The 25,037-nt window shown below is 35.8% G+C and overlaps 3 protein-coding genes across 3 annotated transcripts; 1 reads left to right on the forward strand and 2 right to left on the reverse strand.

Moving 5' to 3' along the window:
* Window positions 1-1,793: 1,793 nt before the first annotated feature.
* On the reverse strand, window positions 1,794-3,872 carry LOC130713988 (transcription factor TEOSINTE BRANCHED 1-like). Its single transcript, XM_057563842.1, has 2 exons — window positions 2,457-3,872; window positions 1,794-2,043 (listed from the first exon to the last, which is right to left on the reverse strand). The coding sequence occupies exons 1-2, from the start codon at window positions 3,558-3,560 to the stop codon at window positions 1,981-1,983; spliced, it is 1,167 nt and encodes a 388-aa protein (XP_057419825.1). The 5' UTR covers window positions 3,561-3,872; the 3' UTR covers window positions 1,794-1,980.
* Window positions 3,873-11,526: 7,654 nt separating this feature from the next.
* LOC130714619 (uncharacterized) lies at window positions 11,527-12,209 on the reverse strand. The gene has a single exon (XM_057564530.1). It carries the CDS (start codon window positions 12,141-12,143, stop codon window positions 11,676-11,678), a length of 468 nt encoding a protein of 155 aa, XP_057420513.1. The 5' UTR covers window positions 12,144-12,209; the 3' UTR covers window positions 11,527-11,675.
* Window positions 12,210-16,260: 4,051 nt separating this feature from the next.
* Window positions 16,261-24,783, forward strand: LOC130714428 (DNA mismatch repair protein MSH2). The gene is made up of 13 exons (XM_057564324.1): window positions 16,261-16,454; window positions 16,552-16,601; window positions 17,243-17,275; window positions 17,895-18,968; window positions 19,454-20,008; window positions 20,105-20,215; window positions 20,359-20,448; window positions 20,541-20,612; window positions 20,868-20,978; window positions 21,420-21,546; window positions 22,013-22,212; window positions 23,691-23,843; window positions 24,276-24,783. Exons 1-13 carry the CDS (start codon window positions 16,409-16,411, stop codon window positions 24,474-24,476), a joined length of 2,823 nt encoding a protein of 940 aa, XP_057420307.1. The 5' UTR covers window positions 16,261-16,408; the 3' UTR covers window positions 24,477-24,783.
* Window positions 24,784-25,037: the final 254 nt, after the last annotated feature.

A 25,037-nucleotide genomic window follows, 5' to 3' on the forward strand; every position in this document is an offset into this window, starting at 1 on the left:
AGCTTAGATACCACTCACTTCTTCCACCACTTCTCTTTACCCCCCCCCCCTCATATTGTGAGTGATCGTCGGCGCAATGAGAAGACACAAACAAGGAACAACTCCTGGCAATGCTTCTAGGCGAATGGACACATGATTGAACTGATTTCGCACCTGAACAAGAGGTGTTTTGAGACTGTATTGGTATGAGACTATACAACTCAGAAAAGCTTTTTAGATTTGATTAGTAATACTCGTGCATGGTCTTCTTTTCGAGAGCCCATAAAAACTCCAAGGCTAAGTGTTCTTGCCTTGGAGGATGGGTGACCTCTTGAGAAGTTTTCTCAAGAAGCGTGTGAGTGATGACAAAGCGTGCTGAAAAAACTCATGTTGTTACAGTACGTTAGACCATCGATTGTTAGTTCTCTTGAGACTTATGTTACATCCCTTAAGTAAGTCTTCAGGGTAGATAGCGTTATAGGCTAACCATAAGATTCAAGGGTCTTCCATCATCAGAACGAGATGTTACAAGATATTGGATTTATGGGTCATTACTCTTATATTGTCTTCATCTCATCCATTCTTAATCAGGGTAAGACTCCAGACATCACACTTGAATTACAAATAGGAATGAGAAATACTCGTGTTACTACCGTGAGCTAGACCATCATCAGATTGGGCATGTTACAAGATATTGGGTATGGGTCACAAGTCGATCTTATATATTAACTTCATCTCATCCATTCTAATCCTACCATGCATCATACTTTTTTTTTAGGTAAGCAAAATTTGTATTAAGAGAAGTACTAGGAGTACTTCAATCCATGTACAAGAGGTTACCACACATCATACTTGAATCACCGATAAGAATGAGACGCCAAATATGGACAGAAGATCTTAATCCCTATTACACATGTTTAAGTAATTTTTAGAACAACTTTATCATTGGTGTTGATTACTTTATTTGGTGACTAAACCTTTAATTACAATTTGTTTTTATACTCACCCTTACATTCTTTTGATCTCATTTCTTAACATTTTTTTCTTAACACATTATCCATCATATTTTTCACTTCTTGTCTCTTATATTCATATTTTTCCTCATCTGTGGAATATATTACTGAATGTTATGTGCAAATAAGTTTTCCCAAAATATATATTAGAATTGTTTGACTACTCCCAGCCTTGAGATTTTTCTATCCATGTCATTGTCTAAACCTGATAGCTTAGTTTAGATACATACTTTAAATTTTAGTCTCAATTAACATTCTTTGGTATGTTCTAATTTCGCTTTCATCTTCTTTAACTCTGTGGCATAATTTAACTTGTCCTTAATTCTGTGGCATAACTTTACTTGTCCTGGAAGTGGATATCCATAGTGGATCACCCAAGTGTCTATTCAGTCACATCTCTAAAGATAAACTGAACTCACGCATGCACAATAATACATTAGGAAGTTACCCACAAACAATTAGAAACACACATCTTAGAACTAACCCTAACCCTTTCCCAAGGGATCATTGCACTTTGAAAAAAAAAACCACAACATGGAAATATGTCAGGCAGCATATACTACTATGTACATGGATATGTATGACAGCAATAGCAGCATAAATTGAAAACCTCTCAATGCAAAAAACTAAAATGTTAAAGCTGGTACACAATTAATGCATATCCAACCGAAGTTGGAAAAGAGATTCAATTGGTTATGTTTCTTAATAGAAAAAAATCCATATGACATTAATTGTAAGACAAATGAATTTGTACCATGTAGTAAATAAGAAAGGCTCAGAGCAGAAACAAGAAGGCAGCACTTTATAGAGATGACATAGAAGTAACAACCATTAATGGAACAATGAATTGTTTCTCATATATATATGCTAATAGATGGAAGATACCTTACAACATTACATGCCAAAAGGAAAGTAAAGAAATTACAACAGCAAGATGCATTTTATTCTGCTGCCACAAGAGAATGGTGGGTGCAAGTACGAACACATATTAGATACGATTGTTGTAGGCTTCCCATTGCTTACCCAAGGGCTGAAATTCTGCAAATTGGTGCTGCAAAACAAATCAACAGATGAAGGATCAGAAAAATATTACAGATGCATTTTGATCCTATGCACTATTTCGTACAGACCAAGATACATGGTGGGTGTTGTATCTATTGTTAACTTTAAGCATGTCTGAAAATTCTTTCTCATACCAAAGTCAATTATGGAGAGAAACTTAATTAGTGCTTGTTTGGATACTTTTCTATAGTTGATTTTGAAGCCATAATCAATTATGGGGAGAAACTTTTGTGATTAGCTAGCTTCTAAGTTTTAAAATTAATTGTGGTGAAAGAGAAACTAATCCAAACATGCGTTTATGTAAGTAGCTTCTGGCCGGGTGCCATATTGAATTTTGAGAAAATATAAATTGATTCAAATAAGCTATATATATAAAAATAACTATCACCAATTTGAACTTACTTCTTGAAGGATTTCTGAATTACTCAAAGAATTGAACATCATGGTTGGACTCCATTTGCTCATAATCAAGAAGGAATCTTCATGAGACATATCATCATCTACAACAGTTCCTGAATTCTCCTTTGCTTGAGAACTTGGTTCTTTTTCAGCCTCAGCCAGAAGATCCAAGGAGGGATGATTATTCACACTTTGGCTCTGGTGGGTGCCTGCAGATTCTTCCACAGTTTCAAAGGGATTCCACAAGTTCAGGTTATGGTTTGTTACCTCCTTGCATTGCTTTGATTCTTTATCATCAGCTAGCTTCTTAGTCCTCAGCTTTTCTCTTGTTCTTTCTCTTGCCCTTTCCCTTGCCTTTTCCCTCCCAATAGCATTGAATGCACTCTTTCTACAAACCTTGTTAGCTCTCCTCTTCACTATTGGTTGTTGCTCCTTCTCTTGCTCTTGATTTTCACTAATCACAACCTCATCCAAGCCAGACACCCCTTCACCCTCAGAAGTTGAAGAACTGCTCTTGGCGCCACTACAACTTGGGTGGTGGAGATTCTTCTCCCTTGCAAGGTGCTTAATTTCAACTTTTGCTTGGTTCAGCAACCAGTCCACAGTTTTGCTTGCTTTATCAAAGCCCAGCATGTCTTGAAGGCCAAAGAACCTCTTGGCAACTTCAAGTGAAAGTCTCATTCTCCGATCCCTGAGTCCTCGAGCCGTGTTGATCTTGCTGTGCCGATCCCTCTTGCTAGATCTTCTTCTCACCGCAACCTGCTCCGTTGCAGTGCCTTTTCCTACAACGGAGCAGGTTCCAGGAATACTATTATTCTTGTTGTTGTTGATTGAAGCATCCATATTGTTGTTCACAACAGGCTCAGGTAGAGATTGATGTTGTTGGAGTGAGAAATCATGGTGTTGTTCAGGGAAGATATTTTCATGGTCTTCAAAGGGAGAATAGGGGAATTGAAGTAAGGACAAAGGACAATTGGTTTCATCTTTTGAAGTGAGGTTGCTTTCAAAGGAAAAATGCCTAGAGAAAATAAATGCTTGGTTGTTGTTAGGGTAGGAGGATGAGGAGATTAGGTCATTTCCATTGAGGGAACTATTTGAGGAAAACATACTAGCCTTGTGATGATGGTGCTGTGTGTGTGTGTTTGGTTGGGATCACTTCAAAAGCCTGAGAATGACATGTTCATGAGCAAGAGCTATAGCAGTTGTTCCATCCTTTTCAGTTCATTTTTGTTTTCCTGTTCCCCTGCAAGCAAAGGAAGAGAGACACACAAATAACAATTTGAGAAAAACAACCAAGTCTCCCGACTGTTTTTTTTTTTACCTAAGGGGGTGATAGATGATATTATATGTACCGTATTTGTGTGTGTTTGCTTGTGTTGGTGCGTGTTGTGTGTGATGAGAGAAATGGTATTGTAGTTGTAGTACCTGCAGTGTGAGAATGACAGCACATGACCACAATAATAATACTTATTAGGCACAATGAGTGAGAGAGAGGGATAATGTGAGAACTAATGACCCCAACAAGAGCAATGTTATTTATTATTGGAGACATGGGGCATCCTTTTTCTTCAAGGTTTCTTTTGAACAAAAAGTTGTGAATCTCTTTATAACCATAAAATGTGAGTGGGGATAGGAAATGATATATCGCATTATTTCATGTCAGCTTCTTTTTCCTCAAAATAAATCTGTTACTTCAAATTAAAGCTACTCACAAAATATTCTCCGTATAATTAATTATGACTTTTGAATCAATTTTAGAAGATAACCAAAACATACACATAAATATCTATGGTGTACATCCTAGTTGGAATAGATACACTCACGGAATAAGAATGGTGAAGAGAGATGAAAAATGTGATGGTTGGTATGACAGAAAAGAAGGAGGAAAATGAGGTGGAAAAAGAGAAGAAAGTGTACGAAAATAAGGCTAGCTAGTAGAAAAAGTTTTAGTTTGTGCGACTTCACGTGGTGGAGGCAGGGTACAGATGCGAGAGTTGACAGAAAACTAAAACCAACTTCCACACTCACACTCTGCACGCCCCTCAATTCACATTCCCCACACCACACATTATCTACACTTCACCTTTAAGTTGCTAGTCTACCATATATGCTTAACATTGACCTGTATGGACTGAGTTTGAGCCTGATGAAACTGCATTCTTATTCAGCCACCCTTGTCCCACACAGCCTGCTGCATACGAGTGGGTTGTCACATGCCTACCGTGACTTTTTTTTTTGGAAAGATTCACATAACTCAAATTATTTCTTTTCTCTTATTATTCCCTTTGTCCTCTTTACCTGGTAGATGCTTGGTTCTTATTAAGTAATAATTTGAACTCAAGTTTGTTTTATGAATGAAAAAACTTGCCCATTGAGTTAATCGTGCCCGATGTTGATGTTCTCAATTCGAATAAGATTGTTTGGAGGGCACATGTATTGAAAAAAAAAATTAGATGTTGGTTCAAATGGTACATACTTTATGTTTATAAGCATCATGAGCGTCTCTAGGGAGGGGCTGGCAGGGGCCATCACCCCCCAAGAATTTTGAAATGTTCACCGACTATAGGTATTTTTCCGACATTATCATTCAGATGTTTTCCGTGATCCTAATTTAGGAAAAAAATTCAGTTTATCCAAGTTTTTCCAGAAGTTAGTTGAAACTGGAAAAACAACAATATTCCACTTGTTAATAGATTGATACTTCTTGTTTTGACACTCCCTGTTTCAATAGCATCTATAGAGCAATATTTTTCTGCAATGAGAGTTGTTAAGACTCGGCTTCGCAACAAAATTGAAGATTATCTTCTCAGAAATTTATTAGTTGTATATATTGAGAGAGAAATTGCTGAAAAAATCTCTATTGATATAATAATAGATAAATTTAGTATTATGAAATAACGAAGAATTGTCTTTAAATAATTTTATTATTTAAAGTTTATATAATATACAATGAAGATTTTTTTAGTCTCATATTTCGCCCTGCCAACAAGAAAATCCTGGATACGCTCCTAATAAGCATGGTATCCGATTTGAGTATCGTGAATAGAAAACAAAATCACTACATAAGCTAGATAATTTTTTTACTCAATAGAATTGTTGGAATTTGAAGGTGTGTGGGCCCAAAATAATGCAATTAGTCTAGGAGAGTGAGCTTAGAGGAGAATGTGTGGTTTGGTCCAATCCAAATATCTTAAGGCAATTGAACTTCAAAGATTCACACTCATAAACTATTGTGTTGCTCTCCATCTCCCCCATGTGAGACTTTTTTTTTGTCAGAGGGAGGGGGATTGGTGGTTTTTCTACCGACGGGTTTCGAACTCGGGACTTGCTAGTGTCTTCCTAGCTCTTTTTCCACTAAGCTATAAGGGATTCTGTGTGAACCTGAGTCTTAATTGCCCATGATAGTTTTTTTTTTCTTATGATCCCATTTTTCCTAGGCTCTTTTTTTTTGGATCGTGCGCCATTGGATAAGTCGACTCTAATACTACTTATTTGGTTTGAAGATGCGTGGGTCTAAAAGGATACAATTGGTTCAGAAGAGTGAGCTTGGAGGAGAATGTGTGGATCGAATCCAAAAACCTTAAAACCATTCAAGTTCAAAGATCCATACTTATAAACTATTGTGTTGCTCTTCATCTCCACCATGTGGGACTTATATTTCATCAAGAATTATATATGGCCCAAACTAAAATGCTATTTATAATGTATATTTTCATTTAATAATAAATAATAATGATACTTAGACATATAAACAATGTAGATACTCAAGAGACACTTAATTAAATTCTCTCTCTACCTCTCTATTCCATCACATTCATTACTTCTTCTTCTTCTTTATCTTTCTCACTCTAAAAGTATATGATGGATCGGTACAACATTTTCCTCCGTTCTATTGACTGCTTTAAAACCTCCACGTGTCTGCATGTCTGTCCCAAACCATAAAAGGAGCTAAAATTGGTGGAGTTTTCGTACAATAATTTACCATTCCAACCGGCTTGCAATGGTAGCCAATGCTAGCTCCCTTTGACTGGGGGTGCTCAGAACGTCACTTTCACTAAAAAGAGAGATGCACCAATCACTCACTTACTCTCTTTCCTTATGGTATAGATCATGTCCAAGTATCTATCTATCTGATCTATCCACATCAAAGTCTATCTAGCAAGTAGAGATCGAGAATGTTGTTGTTGTAATTGGTTCTCCTTTCCCATGCGTGCTTATCTCTATTTTGCATACTTTGAACATGTACACATATATAGCTAGGTAGAGCCTCTTTCACTCTCTTTTTTTCTCTTTCTCTCTCTCACTCTCCCTGTCTAAGAAAGCAAGAGCTAGAGGAAGATAGAGTTTGCTATGCACTTATGCTTGTACTTGCCACTGGCATCATATAAAGAGAGCATGACCTCTTCCAAGCCCTAATGACCAATTGCAATTTGCCATAGTTACAAAACACACACCATGATCTCACTCTCAACAACAAATGTTTTTTTTTTCAAAATGGGAATAGTCCATCCAACACTTGAAGGCACTCTATCTATAGAAGTAGTACAAGTACACTAAATTTGTGTGTTTCTCATTTCTCTGTCTGTCTTTCCATTTATAAATGCCGTCCTCTCCACTTATCTTCTCCAACCTGTCTTTCTTTCTTTCTATAGCTGTGGCAGTAATAGTAGCGGTCTCAATCGCTACCACTTTAGGCTGTGGCACACGATGTCAATGTATGTATTTGGCAAAGAAATTAAAAGGGTTGTTCTGGGGTTGCTTTCAACCTCAAGATATTAACTTTCAAAAAAAAAAACCTCAAGATAACTATGACAACAAAGAACTAGTGGGGTGAATATGTAGATACGTAGGACATACACATCTTATTAGAGGGATTCCCTGCGGTCACATTCACTTTCTCTTTCGTATAAATTTCACTCATATTTTTCTTTTAAATTTTTTTATCATATATCAATGATTATATCTTTCATTTCTCTCTCTTAAGTTTGTAAGTGCAAGGAGAGCACAATAAAATTTTATCTCTAAGTGCGGATGAAATTGAAGTGTAATCATGCTTGATTGTCAGAGGAGAGCACACGATAAAATTCTATCTACAAAGTCATGGTGAATATTACTGGATACACTCCCCCAAGTTCTTTGCTAGCTTTTATCTCTATGGAAAAAAAAATTTGTCTCTAAAAAATAGAAACAAGGAATAAAACAAAAAAATGTTTGTGGTTGAAATTGCAAGCTCTTAACTCACTTATCTTAACATACCATTACTTTTATTATTATTATCATGGAAGTCATGGATTCGTGGGTTTGGGGGATGAACCTGGTATAGATTTAATAATGGTACCTGAACATACAAAGAGTACAGTCATTCAAACAGCTACTTTACTTTTCCTGCAATTTCTTTTTTATTACATTAATTAATTTTGTGTATCTCTTTTTTTATCAGTTAAGTGTTTGCATTATGCGAATGTGTCTACAAAGCATTTTATTTTATATATATAAAACACCTGACTCTGTCTGCTGTCTTTTGAAATTAATGATGTGTAACATGTAAATATGAAGTTTACTTAGTATGTATCTCCAGGGAAGAATTTGTTTTTGCTATCTTTGTGATAAAGTTAACTTAAACAAAGACATTGACAGGGAGTTCTTTGTTATATATCCTCTAAAAAAAAATTCTGTTTCCATTGACAAAGAATTCAGTTTTGTCCTAACTTTTCAGGAATTCATTGTAGATTCTGATAAATTGGGAATAAGCCCAAAATGCATTTTCTCTTGATGTTGAAAATATCTGAAGTTGATGAATTCCAACCAGGCATGTAACATATGTGGGCCACACATGATTAGGGCATTGCATATATAAGTTATTCTGTTCTGCAAACTTTTGCATACAATCAAGAGGACGCCCTAGCAGATTTTCTCATTGGAGTATTCCCTTGGCTTTTCTTCCTTAACATCATCAGAACTTGGCTGTTGTTTATGCTCTGTGCAGTAACAAGATATATACTAATAGAATTGTTTGGTTCCGGCATTTTTTTTTCTGAGCTTGTTGATTATTATTGAAGCATACCTTTTGACAGAAAAGCATGCCCTTCTTGTTCGTTACCTAAAGTTAAATTAACTAATGTTCATGAGCAAGATCTTGTTTGTATTATTATTATTTTAGGGGTTTTCTAAATCAGCCATGATAAAGTTTGGGTTAAGTAACCCATCATCCAATCACATTGGAGATAAATGAGTTGGAAATAAATTAATAAATAAAATATAGAAATTCCAACTCACTTATCTCCAATGTGATTGGATGATGGGTTATTTAACTCAAACTTTATCATGAGTCATTTAGACAACCCTTATTTTAGATTATCTTTTTCCTGCTATGATTTGATTAGATGGCTCAAAAGTAAATTTCTTTTCACGCAGGTAACTTTCCCAAATCAAATGTTAATTGGTAGGGCCCAGTTCATTTAATGGTTAAAATCAATACTCATTAAGCGGTAAATGAGTGTTTCCAAAGGAGAACTTGTAAGCATTTAGAGGACATGAATGAAAATGAGATAGAAAGTGTACGTCCATGGATCTATAATGAAAACAATAAGACTCTCTAAAAAAAGAGTGCGGGAAATCATTTGCGTTACTTAGGGTTTGTTTGATTGCAGTTAATAGCTTTCAGAATAAGAAAATTAAAAACAGTTTAATTTTTAGAATAAGAAAACAGTTTAAATGACATGTTTTCCAACATTTATAAAACTGATATCTGAAAATTAAAAACTGAAACTAAAAATATCTTTTAGCTGTTTTGGTTTTTTAGTTTTAAAAACTGAAGATGATAACTGTTTTCTAAAACAGTTTTTGAAAATAGCTTATATCAAACAGGTTTTCAGTTTTAAAAAACTAAAAACTGTTTTGAAAACTGCAAACAAACAGATCATTAATTTCTCTTTGTAGAAATAAAAAGAATATAGACAAAAAATTGGTTTTAATTTGGATTTCTAGTTGGTCTTTCATTTATAAGCTGGATAGCAACCTCGATACATGAACCACTACATAGTAATGAATACTCACTTTTGCGTTAATTTTTTACATCACGAAGTAAAAAATATGTTATTATTTTCATTTTACGGTGGTAAAAATTGCTACAAAAATGAGTGTTACCACTATTAAGTGTTGCACCCATCTTTTCTAGCTGTATAATAAGTGTGAATTAGTATCATGTTGTTGTTTTCTTTTGGGAACAATCCTGAACTATAACTAAGGGCTAGTTTTAGTCTCTCGTTGGAGTCACTTCCGAAAGTGGTCTCTCTGGTTAGGGTAATGATCGAGTTTGGTCATCACTTGAGAGTGACTCTGGTCATCGTATATACGTGACGTTGCTATGTCATTTAATGAGCTTACGTGTATTTTATCTTATTTTATTTTCCCTTAAAATAATTTAAATGATTTACAAATCTGATTAAATTTAAAACACTTAATGAAATTAAACCAAAAGCCCTAACTTAGTCAAAATCGGTTAAAATAACTTACTCTCAGTCAAAATCTCTTACATTTCACCAAAATCTAAAACTCATTCCTCTTAAACTAATCTTTCTCTTTCAAAGAAGACGAATGAGCTTGTTGGAGACGACGAGGTTAGTGCTCTCCTGTTAGAGACGAGGTTGGAGGCAATGTTTTCGTGTTTTTCTAGGCCTTGTTTGTGCGATGACGCTTTCTAAGGTTAAGGTTTCTTCTTTCCTTGTCTTTCTGCTTGAATTAACGATAACTATTTCGAAAACGGCAGCACCAACAAATAGAGAGAGAAGAAGAAGAATAGTTAGGGTGATGAGTGGTTTAGGGCGGAAAATGGAAATGAAAGTTGAGTTGTGGGTGGTTTGTAGAAATTATTTTCCATTAAGGATATTTTCATATTTTCACCACCTTAAGAGTGACATTAATAGATGTGAGGTGACATCAATAACAATGTCATATATTTTTAAGGGACTAAACTCTAAAGTGATCATCCCCTCTTTCAGTGATCTTTCAGTAGCAGCCGATATTGACTTTTCATTTTCTTTCCTCCTCGCAACAGCTTCCTTTCTTCACAAAAGGGCGAATTACATGTCTTTGCCTTTTAATCTCTGGGATATATCTAGATTGGTCATCATCATCTCCTTCTTGTTCCACAAGATAAAGTTGCAGCTGCTGCTTTAGAGAACAATATGCTGGATGCCACTCGCCTCTGTCTAGATAAAAAGACCTCTCCATGTAGAAATTGATGTCCTTAATTTCCCGTGCGCTTGTTTCTTCGATGTAACTGCTTATAAGGATCAAACATGCTCTCATTCTCATTTGACAACATATATTTATAAAGTGATGACTTCAGTTGGGGAGTGCTTAAATAATGGAGTATAAAAAGACTAGAAATATATATACCATCTTTCAGAGACCTGACGTACACAACATCTAATTAAAATATTCAAGATGACGAGGATTTCAACAACATCAATCAAATAGTTCAATGTCGTACAATTAATTAGAAGTGACAGTGGGCACCAAAGTGGAAAATGATTTTTTTTCTTCAAAGAGAAGACGGGCTTTTAACCCGGATAGAGCCCAGTGACACGGTCATTTGATAGCTCGGAAGTTTATATGCTAAAAAAATTGTTGAATGTTGAAGTAACAATTGTAAATGAAATAGTCAAACATTAAATATATAAGAAAGAGTTAAAGAATTTATAAGATCATATACAATGGTTAAACAAAAAATGTTTTGTTTAACCCTTTTCTACCCCACTTTTTCTCTTTCCAACACTCCACATCATCTTCTCTCTCCAATTCAACAAACTTTCAACAATTACCCACTCCAATGGTTTTGTTTAACTCTCAACACCCTACCCCACCACTCACCACTCACCCTACCCCACCACTTTTTTATTTCACATTTTTATTTAATTTTATATTTTTGTTTTTATAATTACATAAAATTTCAATTATCGATTTAAATTAAATTAAAACAATAAACACTTAACAATTTGTTTTTTTTAATATAGACTTTTTTTTAAAAAATATAAACTATAATTTTTTTTTCTTAACTTAAAATGCAAGACAACAAACTAAGCATACAAGAATTTATTTTATTTTCTTAAAATAAAATGCAAGATAACAAACTAAGCACACAATATCTTAAAATGCAAGACAAGGGAAAACTAAGCACACAACACACAAATAACGTAAATAGTACGATACAAATCATCTTCAATCCTGAGACATTCCAAACTTTGCCCAGATGTGCTTCACTAGATCTGCTTGCAGTTCATGATGAACATTTGAATCACGCAACTCGGATCTAGCACGCACATGATTTGCAAAAGCGGGTAAAACCTCGGTCGAGTATGGTTGCTGTGTACTAGATCCACCTTCCCCAGATTGCTCAAAATCGGTCCAACGTTGAGCATATGAATCTCGTTCATCCTCAACAATCATATTATGTAATATGATGCATGACCTCATAATGATACTCAAGTCATCTATGTCCCACAAGCGAGCTGGTTCACGGATGATTTTAAAACGAGCTTGAAGAACTCCAAATGCACGTTCGATGTCCTTCCGACATCCCTCCTGAACTTTTGCAAATAACTTATCGGGTTCACTTTGAGGAAGTCTAATCGTTTTGACGAAAGTTGGATAAGAAGGATAGATACCATCGGCTAGATAGTATGCCATATTATAGGGACGACCATTCACAAAGAAATTCACAGCTGGAGTCTTTCCCTGTTCCACGTCATCAAACACTGGTTACCGATCTAGAACGTTGATGTCGTTCAACGTTCCAGGACATCCAAAAAAGGCATGCCAGATCCATAGGTCATAAGTTGCAACTGCTTCAAGAATAACTGTTGTGGTTCCCTTATCCCCTCTAGTAAATTGACCTTCCCATGCTTTAGGACAATTTTTCCACTCCCAGTGCATGCAGTCAATACTCCCGATCATGCCTGGGAACCCCCGCATGTCATTAGCATGTAGTATTCTTTGCAGGTCTTCTTGGGTTGGTGCTCTCAGGTATTGTTGCTCATACAATCGTATGATTCCTTTACAGAATCTACGTAAACACTCCAATGCTGTAGTACCTCCAATTTTGATGTACTCATCGACCGCATCTGCTGCCACACCATATGCTAACATTCACATTGTTGTGGTACATTTTGCTAAGGGTGATATACCTTGTTTATTGGCTGCATCAACGCGTTGGGTGAAGTAGTTATCACTACTTGAAAGGTCACCAACGATTCGAAGGAAAAGATGTTGTTGCATCCGGTACCGACGACGAAACATTGCATCGTCATATGTAGGTTCATTGGCAAAGTAGTCGCCAATTAGCCTCTGTTTGCCTCTGTATGATCTCTACCGAGATATTTTCTACTACGAGGTGCAGTATCTTCTCGAATTTTTCTTCGACGCTCTCTAAATCGGTTGAGTACATAAGCTTCTTCAATTTGACTACTTTGAATGTATGCTGCAAGATCAAAAGGACACTCAGATGGATCCATTTTTTGTGAAATTTGAAGTAGATTGGAAGAGATTTGGGATATTGGTACATCAATGGATCTATGAGTCCATATAAGTAGGTACATTGAATGGTGGTTGAGTGCCGGATTTGAAATAAGTTATCAACCAGAGTTAATTATCGGAAAAGGACAAGATTCGAATTGAGTGGCACATATTCAAACACAGTTACCCGAGAATCATAAAAGCCAAACACTACTGACCTAACACCACGGGCAAATTATTAAAGAAAACAGTACAGACTTGACACCACTGGTGGATTTGAAACAAGTTGTCGAAAAATGACAAGATTCGAATTGAGTGGTACATATTCAAACACAGTTACCCATACATTAAAGCAAACATTACATAGCTGTCACCACTTGAAAATTATTAAAGCAAACATTAAAGCAAACACTACAGACTTCACACCACTGACAAGTTTGACCGAATACAGACAAAGACTCGCTTGAAATTAATTTCCAAATAGCTCTTTGGACAACTGCTCTAACAACTCTTTCTTACGGTCACTGAGATGCTCTTCCGAAGTTAGCTTTAGATACATACTAACTTTCTTAGCATTAGTCTTCTCTTTCATCGCATTAGTCTTCTCTTTCATCAATTCGTTAGTCTCTGCTTGCACCGATGCTATCTTTTCCAATTTTTCAAGCTCTTTCTCCTTGAAATGGATATAAGAATCCCACTCTTTGTCCACCACCTCGTCAGCATCTTCTCTAATTTTCTTTTTACTCTTTTTTTTAGTTGCCTCCCTACCCATTGGACGAGGAATTGATCCTATAGAGTTTGAGCCACTTGCATCACTGTCGTGTGATCTCTTAGATCCACTACTTCTCGAGCCACTATTTCCTCCTACCTGACTACAAAAACGTGGTTGATCACGGAGAACGCGCCATTCTTCCATCAAAGTAAATTGACCAATCTTCCCACTTGCGTATAATTCCTGCGCTCTTGCGATAACATCATCCTCCGACCAACCGCTTCGATGCTCACGCTTAGCGCTATCATAAGCGCCAATCCATTTACCCAGTCTTGTGTTCATATAATTCCAACGGTTTCGGCAGGCAACCCAATCGCGCGGAGGATCGAATGAGCAATGCTCATTACAATACTCATCAATATCTCTCCAAAATGTTTCTCCTTTCTGGTTTCTTCCGACAACACTGTTTGTTCCGCAATTAATCCACCCACTAATTAGCACTAGATTTTGTGCAGTGTTCCATGCGGGTAAATGGGCTTTTTTGCTCTTAGGAGTGATTTCATTGACTTCATTATCAGCTGACCCGCCACCAAGATTGACTTGTGTTGAAAATTCCGGAAATTCCGCTACATCAACACTCGGAACATTTTCAGGAACCACTGGCATATAACCACTAGACTGAGGTGTTTGGGTTGAATATCTCACAGATCCATAAGATGGATGAGAGTTTGGAACAATTGATGACTGGTTAAAATTTTGTATGTTTTGAGGAGGTTGGTACGAATATTGATTCGGATCTGGATAATAGTTTGGATTTCGAGGACGTTGGTTGGAGAATTGATGGGGGACTTGATAATAGTTTGGATTTTGAGGACGTTGGTTGAACAATTGATGTGGGACTTGATAATTGGTGGGATTTTGAGGATGTTGGTAAGAAATTTGATTTGGATCTTCATAGTTGTTGTGGTTTTGGTTGTAAAATGGGTTGTTTGAAGAATTCTGGGTGTTGAAATAGGGATTGTTGGGATCCATTTCAATACAAATGCTAATAGATAGATAAATAAGATGGTGAGAGAGATAATAAGAGAGTGAAAAAACTTGGTTTTTTTTTCTGTGTCCAAATCAAACGAACCAAGTCTCTATTTATAGAGAAAAAAAAATCATGAATTTTGGTATAATTTTTTTTTCATAAAATATTTTTTTTATGAAATAATTGAGTTCAAAAGATAAGGAAAAACGAAATCCGGACGGACCAACCAGAAGCAGCCACGTGGCAGGGCTTGAAAATTTTTCTCTCTCTCCCCTGCAGACAAGGCGCGTCACGCACCTTGTCTGGGCGTGCAGGCCACGCGCCCGCGGTGGCCACTGGCCTTGCGCCACGTGGCACACCGCAGGCTGTTTCAACATGTTTAATTTTTTCAACAAAATCACCCTCTCTCTCCCCTTTCAACCAATTTCAACAAACCACTAAACCTATTAAACACAATCAAACACATTTCAACAAAGGATTCAACCATCCATTATGGATGGTCTAAGTGGAATGATTCACTCACACATTATCTTAAGGTTTTATGGTGAATGTATGCGGATGTTGTCATATACCACTTATACTTTTAGTTCTTAACCCAACATGTGGATGATAAACTCTCAACCTTCATAATCCGTAAGACTATGAAAAGTTTAGCATTCTGTTGCGCCACTCCAACAAAATCAACATATGATTTTTTAACAACTCATATTGCTTAGCCTAATTTTATAAAAACTTTTGGAATAGTCTTGTACCTTTTGAGGTGAATAACTTTTTTTGGAAGTTAATCCTCAATAGAATTCCCACTAAGCATAGTTTGTTGATAATCATTTCAAACTAAGTGCAGTGCGGAGAAATAGATGAAAGATTCATCTCACTTGTTGTGTTTCTTTTCTATTGTGTATTACATTCCTCGAGAGCACTTTTCTGAAGTTAAATATGTACTGCCGTAGTTTTTACCTCACATATTGACGCATTGTCTAAGGTCGCATAGAATGAGAAAAAGTGTGTCTTGTCATGATCTGACTCTTGACGAAGTAAGAAAATGTATGTGACTCTTCGTCCGATGAGGATTGATTGACGCGGTTCTCTAAATGTGGCTCACCAATAAGTTGCACAGTGAGTAGGTACTAGATTCGTCTTTACCAAAATTGCTTGGGACATGAAAGATCAACTTTGTCCCTACCTTTAAAATAGGTGGTTGAGCGCCTTCGACCCTCGTATGTATTTGGATGTTTCATCCTTCTTTTGTTTGCTTGAATATCTTGCTCTTCCTTTTATTTTCCAAGTGTAAAAAAAAATACACCATGCCATGCATTTGTAGATTAAAGACCATTGTGACAATGTGATTTTGTATAAGAATCAAATTTCATTATATTTAAAATAAGTTCTGAATTTGTTAGTGAAATAAATTCTTCAATTTTGTAGTTAGAAGATGAAAGCAGAGTGTGTTCTTTTTTTTGGGCCCAAGTGGTGGGCTTGAGCTACAAACAGATACTCATATGTTGTGAAGCCTTAACGAAAGCCCGCCAGTATTTCCCGCCACAAACAGCAGTGTCAGTCAGAGACTCTTCCTCTTTCCATTCTTATACGCTCTCCACTCTCTCTGTCTCACGTTCTTCATACCCACGCACTTCACACAAACCTTCATCGCTCTCTCTCTCTCTCTCTCTCTCTCTCTGTAAAACCCTAATTTCTGAAATGGGGGAAAACAACTTCGAAGATAAACTCCCTGAGCTCAAATTAGGTATCACATCATTCACAATTTTCTATTATTTTGTATTGATTCAATTGTTGTTGGTGACTGGTTGAAGCTTTCTAATGGTTTTTTCAACTGTTGCTAGATTCTAAGCAAGCACAAGGGTTTCTGTCATTTTTCAAAACCCTAACTGATGTAAGTATTTTCCTTTCTCCCCATTTTCAATCATTTCTCTCATAACTGAGAGTGTGTTATAATTAGCATTACATGAATACCTCCATTTCCCCTTTTGGTTGCTAAAAGTGTGAATCATTCATAAACTCGAGTATGCTCATAATATTGTTCTTTTTTCACTTAATTGAACTGTACCAATTTAACCTATGATACGTTTTTCAAAGGAATTTAATATGAACCTTTTCATCACATGCTTATTCTTGTTTAAATATTCTAAATTTTGGCATACAGTGTCTATTTATTAATTAGCTTTAGTCTTTTTTTTATCCTTCAAAAACATTTCTACCCAATTTATCGAGTGTTGTTTCATTGCAGTGTCAATCCTTCCCTAACTCATGTACTTAACAGCAAAAATTTGATATTACATTTTACTAGCACTTATTATTTTACATGTAATGAAATGTCCAAGTAATGTTGTTTAATTATCTTTCCATGCCCGCTTCATTACTTAAATTCAATGCGACGAATACACATGTGGCTTACGTGCATGCAATTTATTTTTTGTCCCGTCACTTGCACAAGTTTAGTGGTTTTATTGCAGATTGTAAATTGTTATGATTTTTTACAATTTGTGGATTTAAATTCCCATGTTTTTGTTACAGGACTCAAGGGCCATTCGGTTTTTTGATCGCCGGGTAAGTCTATGACCAATATTCATCTTTTGTTTATCATTCAATAGATGCCAAGTAGTACATTTACCATATATGCATGCCTGTTAGGTACTTTGAGAAACAGCATTTGATTTCTGAAAAGTCATAATCTCTTCATTATTCACATATTTTTCTTTCGTGGATTAGCTAAAGAAGAATCGATGTTTGTAAAGACACTTCTTTTACCTCAGCACCAAGCAGAGTTCCATTAGAAATTTTCCAAAGTTTTTATCCTGAAGTAATTTGAGCAGGACTTGGTCCTATATTTTTCAATGGTCTTGTAGTCAAGTTAACTACTATATAATACATGCCATAATAAAAACAAATGGTGTTTACACATTAGTTTTACATTGTTTAAGTAGTGTTTAAAGCTTATTTTCCCAAAACTACCACCCTGTTTAAGAACCATTGCTTTGCTGTTTGTTTTCATCTTTTGAAGAGTTTTCACAATTTCCATCATAAATTATAAGTATGACTTCTTGTTAAATAGATTTTTCTGTCTATTGTGTCAGTGAGATTCTTTATTTTCATTTCCTCCTTCATTTTATGCACTATGATGATTATCATTGTATTAGATCTTAGAGGTCCTCTTTGAATTGTGCAGGACTATTATACTGCTCATGGTGAGAATGCAAATTTCATTGCCAAGACCTACTACCACACTACTACTGCTTTGCGACAACTGGGAAGTGGATTAGATGCTCTTTCCAGTGTAAGTGTCAGTAGGAACATGTTTGAAACAATTGCACGTGATTTGCTTTTGGAGAGAACAGATCATACTCTTGAGGTCTATGAGGGTAGTGGTTCTAATTGGAGACTGGTCAAAAGTGGAACCCCTGGTAATATTGGTAATTTTGAAGATGTTCTGTTTGCTAACAGTGAAATGCAAGATTCTCCAGTTATTGTTGCACTGTCGCTTAATTTCCGTGAAAATGGTTGCACCATTGGGTTAGGGTTTGTTGATCTAACTAAGAGAGTACTTGGGATGGCTGAGTTTCTTGATGATAGTCACTTCACGAATGTGGAGTCAGCTTTGGTTGCTCTTGGCTGCAAAGAGTGTCTTGTTCCCATTGAGTCTGGCAAATCTACTGAAAATAGAATGTTGTGTGATGTGCTGACAAAATGTGGTGCGATGTTAACTGAGAGAAAAAAATCTGAGTTTAAAACCAGAGATTTGGTACAGGATCTTGGCAGGCTTCTTAAAGGTTCTATTGAACCAGTTCGAGATTTGGTGTCTGGATTTGAATTTGCACCTGGTGCTTTGGGGGCATTACTATCTTATGCAGAGTTACTTGCAGATGAAAGCAATTATGAAAATTTTACTCTTCGTAGGTACAATCTTGATAGTTATGTGAGATTAGATTCTGCAGCCATGAGGGCACTTAATGTCCTGGAAAGCAAAACTGATGCAAACAAAAATTTCAGTTTGTTTGGTCTCATGAATAGGACCTGTACAGCTGGAATGGGAAAACGGTTATTGCACAACTGGCTAAAACAGCCATTACTAGATGTAAAAGAAATTAATTCCAGGCTGGATGTAGTACAAGCATTTGTAGAGGACCCTGTGCTACGCCAAGAACTGAGGCAGCATCTGAAAAGAATATCAGACATTGAGCGATTGGTGCACAATCTTCAGAAGCGAAGAGCTGGACTACAACATATTGTTAAGCTGTATCAGGTAAGTTTTTATCCATATTTACTGTTAGGTTGCAATTGAAGATGTAGAATTTATCCTTTGCTATGGCTGTCTTACAACTGTATTTGCACTCGATTTGTGGAACACCTCTGAATTCTGTGATATAGTTCCTGACACTTTTTCTTTTTCTGCTCAGATTTTGTAAGTAATAGTTTTTTTTTTGTAAGATATATTGGGATGAAGAATCATTAAGAATTTCAGTAATTCTTTAATTAAGTTTACTGTTGTTATTCTTCAATTTCAAACATATTCTTCGCTGTGTTGTTAAACATTTCATCATTAATGTCTAGAAGGGTCCCTCTGTCCTCTTTTTCTTGTGTTAAAATTGTATATGCAGCAGTGCAGTATGCCTATTATTGTATAAGAGCTTGCTTTACATCCACTCTAACCAAATTATTGATTATATAGAACTGTTCATATTTAGCCACTGAAATGACCTCTTAACTCTATTTTTATCTTGAGTGCAGTCAAGTATAAGACTACCTTACATTAAAAGCACTCTGGAAGCATATGATGGACAATTTTCCTCAATGATGAAGAGTAGGTATTTGGAACCTCTCCAGTTATGGACTGATGACGATCACCTAAATAAATTTATTGGGCTTGTAGAAGCTTCTGTTGACCTTGATCAACTAGAGAACAGGGAATATATGATTGCTCCGAGTTATGATGCTACACTAACTAAACTAAAGGAGCAGCAAGAATTACTAGAGAGCCAAATACAGAACTTGCACAGACAAACTGCTGATGACCTTGATCTGCCTATAGACAAGGCATTAAAGTTAGATAAGGGCACCCAATTTGGACATGTTTTTAGAATCACAAAGAAAGAAGAGCCGAAAATAAGGAAAAAGCTCAACACCCAGTTTATTGTACTGGAAACCCGCAAAGATGGAGTTAAGTTTACTAACACAAAGCTCAAAAAATTGGGGGACCAGTACCAACAAATTCTTGAGGAGTACAAGAGTTGTCAAAAAGAGTTGGTTAATAGAGTAGTTCAAACGGCAGCAACTTTCTCTGAGGTGGGTATATTTAATAACATGTTTTTATTAAACTAATTTTTAGGCAAAAGTTGTTATTTTTCCAAACACACTTATTAAAGAGTTTTCCTTATGCAGGTCTTTGAATCTTTGGCTGAATTAATTTCAGAGTTGGATGTGTTACTAAGCTTTGCTGATTTGGCTTCTAGTTGTCCCACTCCCTACACAAGACCTGACATCACTTCATCGGTATTTAGTTAATGGTTACTTGCTTTTCTCATAATAACTGCATCATCTTCTTGCTTCCCCCCCTCCCTTTCTGTGTAACCCTATTTCGTTTGGAGAGGTCTTTTTGAGATTAGCATTGAAAATTTTCATCTTGGCTTTAATAGGATGAAGGAGACATAATTTTAGAAGGCAGCAGACACCCTTGTGTGGAGGCACAAGACTGGGTGAATTTTATACCAAATGATTGTAAGCTTGTAAGTATTCATGAGATCCCTGGAAAGTAAGAACCACTTCTCATTTTAAATTTTAGAAAGTAACAACTATTTTGCTTTTTGTAACAAACCAGATCAGAAGAAAAAGTTGGTTTCAAATAATAACAGGGCCTAACATGGGCGGGAAATCAACATTCATCCGGCAGGTACTTATCTTATGTATCACTTTATTGGAGAAGCTAGCCAGTAGACACCATCTTATTTTGTTATGAATTTGATGTCAGACTCCGTTATTCTACTTTTATGCTGATGTTAAGCATCACAATCAAGTTTGGGTGCCTGACCTTTCCTTATATAGGCATTTTTAGTCCTCTTACTATAGATGTATACAATTCAGATACTTGCATTCTTGCTACCTGTGGTTGGAGATTTGGTTAGCATAAAGTTTTCTCCATGCGTAGGTGGGAGTGAATATTTTAATGGCACAAGTTGGTTCCTTTGTTCCCTGTGACAAAGCCAGCATATCTGTTCGTGATTGCATCTTTGCCCGTGTTGGTGCAGGTGACTGCCAAGTGAGTCCCATACCATATTCTTTGCTTTTGTTAGTGGCATTTTTCCTTCTTAAAGCTTTATCTGAGACTTATTCTCAATATAAACCCACTTTGTGGTGTGATTTTTAATGTTACTGTTAGGATTAGCTGTCTTTATTTGCCATGCATAAAATTGAGTTTCTTCTTTCTATGCCTCTTTAGTTTTATTTATTTTTATCAGGATAATAAATAATAACATTAATGAGATTGGGAGAGTGGGAGTTGCTTGAAACAGGTCAAAATTGTTTAGACTGTAATGGTATTACCAACGGCCAAATTATTATTTTTATCAAATGCCCATCGAGAATGGTATTCTGTTATTTTTCTGAGGCTGCTATTTTAAGTAGTCTGATGCTGCTTATCAAATCTATAATTATATCCTTAATTAATATGAATTCCGATTTTTTGTTTACTTTCTCCCAGCTTCGCGGAGTCTCAACCTTTATGCAAGAAATGCTTGAAACTGCATCAATATTAAAAGGAGCTACTGACAAGTCCTTGATAATCATTGATGAGCTGGGACGTGGAACATCAACTTATGATGGATTTGGTTTGTTTCACTCTTAAGTGTTCCTTTAATGAGTTGGTGTTGCAATCTCTTAAAATCTGAATCATTGTCAGAATATGTGGACAACACTAAGGTTCTCACATCGTGCTTCTTGAGTGACCCATACAACAGCTTTAACCTAAAATAGGTTCTCATGAACCATTTAAGTTCCTTCCTTTTAGATGAAAAAGGGAATTACTTTTTGCAAGTTTCATGGCTTAGAATTTCTTCTATTATTTTTATGTCTTCAGTCACTTGTTACTTTATATAGTGGGACCACTTTTGGAACTTTTATGATGCTGAAAATTCTCTGCTGTGAGAGTTCTTCATGGAGGGTTGGACCATTACATTGGCATCAACATATCCTAATACATTTATGTTTTGCAACATTGTCTTTGTATAGGCTGCTGATTTGAAGTCCTTAATAAACGTTTAAGGGGATTGTAACAAGTTTGTACATTATATGCAGGTCTAGCTTGGGCCATTTGTGAGCACATTGTTGAAGTGATCAAAGCACCTACATTGTTTGCAACCCATTTTCATGAACTGACTGCATTAGCCCTTGAAAATGTAAGCGATGATCCACATAAGCAAATTGTTGGTGTGGCAAATTATCATGTTAGTGCACATATTGATGAGTCAACTCGGAAGCTAACCATGCTATACAAGGTAAATGCATTCCAAACATTCTTTTTTTTAAGCAAGTTGCCTATGAAGTATTTACTTTTTGGTGCAACTTTTTTGATTTGCTACTCTTTGTGAGAAAAGAACTAAAAATGTTTTTTTTCGAGGTGGGCGAGTTTGCTTTTGTTTTTTTGAAAAACTTATCTAATTATCATAAAAAATTTATGCATGCTTTTAAATTTATAAAACTCTTGTTTCTTTAAAAAGAGGCAGAAAAAAGGGCCGGAGATTTGTTTGATTGTTTAACTCTTTGACACATTCCTGATAAAAAGAGATGCTTTTTAAGTGGTAGAGCTCCTATTATGGCTATAAATCATCAGAAGGTATAAAGAAAAAGAATAGGTTTGAAACAAAGTTAATAGGGTTCATCTTCTTGCACTTTTTCTGTCTGGATTTAAATGTGCTGTTTTACCTTAAAGAACACCTTTTAAAGCTTAATTAGCCCAAGATCATAATACCTTATGCATGGTATTACGCTGATTTGGTGGGTTGGAGGCAGCTGTATTTTAATGATGGAGTATATTCTAATTTAAAGATATTAGATGAAACTGTTGTATCAATGATATTATTGGGTACACTTTTACCAGATTTCTCAACTAAAACCTAATTGAAGAATTCAGTGTTGTTCATGCTTCAATGCTTTTTTCTCTCTCCAACCGCATTTCACATGCAAAATCTTACTGGATTTTTCACCCCAAAAAATGTCCTTTCAAGACACGACACATCTTTCCGTTATGTTTTTTTTCCTAACTAAAGTTTACTGGAAGGTGATGTTGCAATGAAATTAAAGGATATGTGATGTTGTAAAAGAAACAAAACTAAAAATAATGAAATGAAGTAGATATATCTAGCCTCAGCTAAGGCTAAGAATCCTATGTGAAACTGTAAAAGAGTTGGTAAGATGTATTGGCATCCATTATCCTTGAGCATATAAGTCATATTAAACTATATTTAGATTTCTGTTTATGATGGAAAGTCCTCTCTTATTTCTCACCAACGGTGCATCTCTTCAAACAAGACTACAAAAGTGAAAATTGCTCAGAATTGTGAACAATCAATAGACAACCATCCGGTGTCATTTATGATCTTACATACTTAAAAGAAAGTAAAAGAGACAGTTTCCTCAAGAACACAATTTTTCGATATTGAATAACTAGCCATTCTGCCTACATAACTTATTACATCGAAACACATTATTTTTATTATGTATTTCATCCTTTAAAGTTTGTCCCAATGCTGCAGTCCAGTCATATAAATCTTATAGGACCCTTATTGTTGATTATGCACTCTGCATTCATTAAAAGATGCTAATATTGCAGATGACCTTTGTGTGATGATGAGTGTATTCCTTCTTACCTTCTCAAGAAGACTGGACATAATGTTCAGAAACTGTTATACTGTGGTCAAATTGCAATCTGCATTTGCATCAACTCATTATTTTTTTATGGGTTTGTACTTTTTAGGTTGAACCAGGAGCATGTGATCAGAGTTTTGGTATTCACGTTGCTGAGTTTGCAAACTTCCCTGAAAGTGTTGTTGCACTAGCTAGAGAAAAGGCAGCAGAATTGGAAGATTTTTCTCCTTCTGCCATATCCTTAATTGATACCACAGAGCAGGTATAACTAAGACTAGGTTCTGTTTTTGTGGCCCATTGGTATGGGATGAATATATTACTTCTCTTAGAGTAAACTGATGGGAAAACAAATCAAAAATTGGATCATGCTATGTAACCTGTTATTTCAAGACGGGGAATAGTTTTGAAGGAATGGGAGGAATTGTAGAGTAAGAGTACTTCAACCAGTATTCAATCATTATGAAAAAGTTAGCGAAATGATACAATGTGAGCACTATTTATGCAGCACATTAATAAGTAACTAATAAAAAACTCACATGGCCAACTAACCACCTAAGTAACAAACTAACTCACTAATCAATAGTTCTAATATATATCTCTACACAATTGCCATAAATTTTAAAATTATTCTCTTCATTATGAAAAAACCTGTCATTGAAATGAATTGCTAACATTTTGCTGTTATAATTTGTAGGCGGGTTCTAAACGTAAGAGAGTATTTGAATCTGATGACATGTCTCAAGGGGTTGCAAAGGCTCGCCAAATTCTTGAGGCATTTGTTGCTTTGCCACTAGAAACCATGGACAAAAGCCAAGCCTTGCAAGAAGTAAGCAAGTTAAAAGACACTTTAGAGAAGGATGCCGAAAACTGTCATTGGCTGCAAAAGTTCTTGTAGTTTGAAAAGAAAAAGGAGTTAGTTGGTCGGGTAACCACGCATGTGAATTTTGAAGAGCTTTTTGTTGTACACCAAGTTTCCAATTACTTATGGTAAAAACAGAACTCTGCCATGGTGTATTTTGCAGATTGTAGGGGAGGCTGAAGTTTCTGGCTTAGCCATGCCTGAAAGAGAAATGTATATTCTAATCTAGCTTTTTATGTTAGTTTTAAAATGCTTAAGAAGAACATGCAGGAAATCTTGTGTGCTTGCTTCCTGGAACCCCTTGGACAATATATTTAATAACAACTATTGATCAGTTTCATCATATTTTCTTGGTTTGACCTTAAAGTGTGGAAATTGAAACTCTACCATTAATGTGCACAATTTTATGGTTGAGACTGCAGAGAAACAAGGGAACAATTCAATTGGAAATAAAGATGAATGCAAGTTGTGCAGTTCCACTTGCAAATAAAAATCTTTTTCTCTACCTCCAAAAATCTGCTCCATGGTCAATGTCTTATTTCGGTTACTACTTCTGGATCTTATTTAAGTCTGATTATGGAGTATTGTAATCAGATA

Source organism: Lotus japonicus, chromosome 4 (assembly GCF_012489685.1).
Source record: "Lotus japonicus ecotype B-129 chromosome 4, LjGifu_v1.2".
Taxonomy (NCBI): domain Eukaryota; kingdom Viridiplantae; phylum Streptophyta; class Magnoliopsida; order Fabales; family Fabaceae; genus Lotus; species Lotus japonicus.

Coding starts and splice junctions, on each gene's coding strand:
- LOC130713988 (XM_057563842.1), bottom strand. CDS start 3,560: ATGTTTTCCTCAAATAGTTCCCTCAATGGAAATGACCTAATCTCCTCA. Junction 2,044..2,456: donor ATTCAGAAATCCTTCAAGAA/GTAAGTTCAAAT, acceptor TTTGTTTTGCAG/CACCAATTTGCAGAATTTCA.
- LOC130714619 (XM_057564530.1), bottom strand. CDS start 12,143: ATGGCATACTATCTAGCCGATGGTATCTATCCTTCTTATCCAACTTTC.
- LOC130714428 (XM_057564324.1), top strand. CDS start 16,409: ATGGGGGAAAACAACTTCGAAGATAAACTCCCTGAGCTCAAATTAG. Junction 20,449..20,540: donor TACCAAATGATTGTAAGCTT/GTAAGTATTCAT, acceptor GTAACAAACCAG/ATCAGAAGAAAAAGTTGGTT. Junction 21,547..22,012: donor ATCAACTTATGATGGATTTG/GTTTGTTTCACT, acceptor CATTATATGCAG/GTCTAGCTTGGGCCATTTGT.